The sequence below is a fragment of the Primulina tabacum genome, chromosome 9 (assembly GCF_025594145.1).
Source record: "Primulina tabacum isolate GXHZ01 chromosome 9, ASM2559414v2, whole genome shotgun sequence".
Taxonomy (NCBI): domain Eukaryota; kingdom Viridiplantae; phylum Streptophyta; class Magnoliopsida; order Lamiales; family Gesneriaceae; genus Primulina; species Primulina tabacum.
This window is the reverse complement of record NC_134558.1, coordinates 9,396,425-9,400,793: the sequence shown is the minus strand read 5'-3', so window position 1 is coordinate 9,400,793 and position 4,369 is coordinate 9,396,425. Positions and strand designations below refer to the sequence as shown.

Sequence of the window (4,369 nt, the reverse complement as noted above, 5' to 3'; positions counted from 1 at the left end):
ATTAGTTGGGAATGTTGATTTTAATATTATTAAGTTAAATGACAAGTGACGACCGTATGAAATTTTATGTTTAAGAAAATTTTTAATTTTTCCGCAAATTTTGAAGTAGTAAAAGTACGGTACGTTTCAGTTGGTATCAGAGCGGTGTTCTTGTAAAGGGTTATGCCTACTTCCAGTCGCAAGAAGCTCATAAGGTCACACCTCAAGTCTGTAAGTTTTAAGTTTTCAAAGATTTATGTTAGTGTAATATGCATTAAGTTATTATTTTCAGCATGTCCATACTTTTAAGTTCAGTTACGTGAATCCTATGTTATTTATATCATGTTCATGTGCATGTTGGGTTTACGTATTGGGTAATTTTAGAACAGTATGGCTCCTAGACCTTTGATTGCCCGTGGAGCTAGGGATGAGGACCGAGAGTCTCGTGATAGGGAAAGAGCCACTCCTCCTCCTCCACCTCCAGATATGCAGGCGCAGATGCTTGCAGCTATGACGCAGTTCTTCGCACAGGTTGCGGGGAATCCAGCTCCAGCAGCAGGAGGTGCAGGACCGAGGACTCAACCGGAGGCAGTGTACGAGAGATTTCAGAGGATGAATCCTCAGAAGTTCTCAGGGACTACGAATCCTATGGTGGCGGAAGAGTGGGTTAAGTCTATAGAGGTGATCTTTGAGTATATGGAATTGCAGGATGTGGATCGAGTCCGATGTGCCATTTTTCTCCTAGCAGGGGATGCAAGACGATGGTGGGACAGTGCATCGGTGGCAGTTAATTTGCCGATGTTGTCTTGGGATGGATTCAAAGAGATGTTCTTCGCTAAGTACTTCACTGAGGAGGTACAGGCCCGTTTGACTACGGAATTTATGACACTACGACAGGGAGATAGTAGTGTGGCTGAGTTTGTGAGAAAGTTTGAACAGGGTTGCTACTTTGTGCCACTCATAGCTAATGATGCTCGAGCAAAACTGAGGCATTTCATGGGTGGTTTGCGGCCAGTCTTGCGCCGTGATGTGAGAGTAACTGGCCTTACTACATATGCAGCTGCCGTTTCTGGAGCTCTGGCGGCGGAGCAAGACCAGAGAGACATTGAGACTGATATGTTGGGCAAGAGACCCTACCAGGCACCACCGCAGCCACAGCATCAGCATCAGCGACCCCAGTACAAGAAACCTTTTCAGGGGCAGCCTGGGAAGAAGCCTTACCAAGGACCACCTAGGGGCAAGGGTCCTATCCAGCAGCAGGGGGCGCCTCAGAGGCCCGTTGTTTTCCCAATGTGCCCGAAGTGTAACTGCCAGCATCCAGGACCATGCTTGTATGGATCAGGCAAGTGTTTTAAATGTGGATCTACGGATCACATGCTGAAGCAGTGTCCTCAGTGGAAGCAGCCAACCCAAGGGAGGGTATTCGCCATGCACGCACAGGAGGCGAACCCAGACACTACACTAATGACCGGTAATCATTTCTATTTAAGCTCGGTATTATTTGCCTTGCATGTGGAAATTTTATTTGAGATTATTAGTGTACTAGTAAGATTTTAGATTGACTTGGAATATATTGATTTCAACTATGCTTAAAGTTAATTGCTAGTATTTTGGGATATAAGTTTGGTGTTGTGCTAACATCTCTCAGGAAATATTTTCATAAAGAGATTAGCCACAACTGCACTGATAGATTCAGGAGCCACTCACTCCTTTACATCGGAGACCTTTGCTAATCATTTGGACATCAAGTCCATTGGCCTAGACGTGAACTTTTCAGTGACACTTCCATCAGGGGAAGAGTTGTTAGCCACCAGTGTGGTCAGAGATATTGATCTAGAACTGCAGGGTCACTTGGTGTATGCAGATTTGATTATATTGCCAATGCCAGAGTTTGATATCATTTTGGGAATGGATTGGTTGACAAAGAATCGAGTTCTTATTGATTTTCAGAAGAGATCAGTGTTGGTCAGACCATTAGGCATGGAGCAGTTTCTATTCGAGCCAGCTAGATGGAGGAATTTTCCTCGCATGATCTCCTGTATACAGGCGAGGAGATTGATTTCCAAAGGGTGTCAGGCTTTCTTGGCCAGTATTGTGTCAGCACCTGATGTAACCACTCCATCTATATCAGATGTTCCAGTAGTCAGAGATTTTCCAGACGTCTTTCCAGATGATGTTGCAGGACTTCCACCGGATAAAGAAGTGGAGTTTGCCATCGATCTCATGCCAGGTACCGTGCCAATCTCTAAGGCACCATACAGATTAGCTCTAGCTGAGATGTTAGAACTCAAGCAACAGATACAGGAGCTTCTGGACAAGGAATTTATTCGCCCAAGTTTCTCACCTTGGGGAGCACCTGTACTATTTGTGAAAAAGAAAGATGGGAGCATGAGGCTTTGCATCGATTACCGTGAGTTAAATAAGGTGACGATCAAGAATAAGTATCCATTGCCTAGAATAGAAGATTTTTTTGATCAATTGCAAGGAGCTACTGTATTTTCTAAGATAGATCTTCGATCAGGATATCATCAATTGAAAGTGAAGGATGCAGATGTCCACAAGACAGCTTTCAGGACCCGGTATGGGCATTACGAGTTCTTAGTGATGCCGTTTGGAGTAACGAATGCTCCAGCTATTTTCATGGATCTAATGAACCGAGTATTCCATCAGTATCTTGATCAGTTCGTCATAGTATTTATTGACGACATCCTCATATACTCGAAGAGCCATGAAGAACATAACCAGCATTTGAGGATAGTCTTACAGATTCTTCAGAGTCGCAAGTTATTTGCGAAATTCAGTAAGTGCGAATTTTGGTTGGAAAAGGTAGCGTTTTTGGGTCATATAGTATCTAGTAGTGGTATCGAGGTGGATCCAGCGAAAGTAGCAACTGTCAAGGAATGGGTTGAACCAAAGAATGCATCTGAGATCCGAAGTTTTCTGGGTTTAGCTGGTTACTACCGTAAGTTCATTCAAGGATTCTCGTCGATAGCAGTGCCACTCACTTCACTGACTAAAAAGAATGCTAAGTTTGTGTGGAGCGATGAATGTCAGAAGAGCTTCGATACTTTGAAGCAAGCTCTTATTTCAGCACCAGTGTTAGCCATGCCATCAGGGCAAGGAGATTTTGTGTTATACACTGATGCATCTAAGCTCGGTTTAGGAGCAGTAATGATGCAACAAGGTCGAGTCATAGCTTATGCTTCCAGACAGTTGAAGGTACATGAGAAAAACTACCTGACACATGATCTTGAGTTAGCAGCCGTTGTTTTTGCATTGAAAATTTGGAGACACTATCTATACGGTGAGAAATGTCAGATTTTCACTGATCACAAGAGTCTCAAATATTTCTTCACACAGAAAGAATTAAATATGAGACAGAGACGTTGGTTAGAACTGGTTAAGGATTACGACTGTGAAATTAGCTATCATCCGGGAAAAGCTAATGTTGTCGCAGACGCATTGAGCAGAAAAGTTGCAGTCATAGCTCATTTATCAGCTCAGAGATCTCTTCAGTATGAGATTCAAAGGTTTGACTTGGAAGTTTATCGTAAGGGCAAAGCTCCTAAGCTGTCTAATCTGACAGTCAAATCTTCCTTGCTAGATCGTATTCGAGCAGGACAGTCTTCAGATGAGCAACTACAGAAATGGAGACTAAAAGATGAAGCGAAGGGCAGTGTTCTCTACACAGTGTCAGATGGTATAGTGAGATACAAAGATAGAATGTGGGTGCCTAGTGGTGATTCAATCAGACAGGATATTTTGTCAGATGCACATGCATCTCCGTATTCTATTCACCCAGGAGGTACCAAGATGTACAAAGACTTGCAAATTTTGTATTGGTGGCCAGAGATGAAACGAGATATCCGCAGATATGTATCAGAATGTCTCACTTGTCAGCAGGTGAAAGCAGAGCATCAGAGACCAGCAGGGATGCTTAAGTCACTTCCCATTCCAGAGTGGAAATGGGAGAATATCACCATGGATTTTGTTGTTGGTTTGCCGAGGTCAGTCAGAGGATCCAATGCCATTTGGGTTATAGTGGATCGACTAACTAAGTCAGCACATTTCTTACCAGTGAAGACGACTTTCTCCATGACGCAGTATGCGGAGCTTTATATAAGGGAGATAATTCGTTTGCATGGGATTCCAGTTTCTATTGTGTCAGACAGGGATCCGAGGTTTACATCGTCCTTCTGGAAAAGTTTACATGCAGCCATGGGGACGAAATTGTTATTCAGTACTGCATTTCACCCTCAGACAGATGGCCAGTCTGAGCGAGTGATTCAGATATTAGAGGATTTGTTGAGAGCTTGTATGATTGATTTTCATGGGACTTGGGAGTCTAAACTACCACTTGTGGAGTTTACCTACAATAACAGTTTTCAAT

At 43.3% G+C, this 4,369-nt stretch overlaps 1 protein-coding gene across 1 annotated transcript; it reads left to right on the top strand.

The window, feature by feature from the left end:
• Nucleotides 1–489: 489 nt before the first annotated feature.
• Nucleotides 490–3,886, top strand: LOC142556913 (uncharacterized). Its single transcript, XM_075668405.1, has 5 exons — nt 490–1,321; nt 1,772–1,911; nt 2,026–2,258; nt 3,450–3,764; nt 3,883–3,886. The coding sequence occupies exons 1-5, from the start codon at nt 490–492 to the stop codon at nt 3,884–3,886; spliced, it is 1,524 nt and encodes a 507-aa protein (XP_075524520.1).
• The last annotated feature ends 483 nt before the right edge of the window (nt 3,887–4,369 follow it).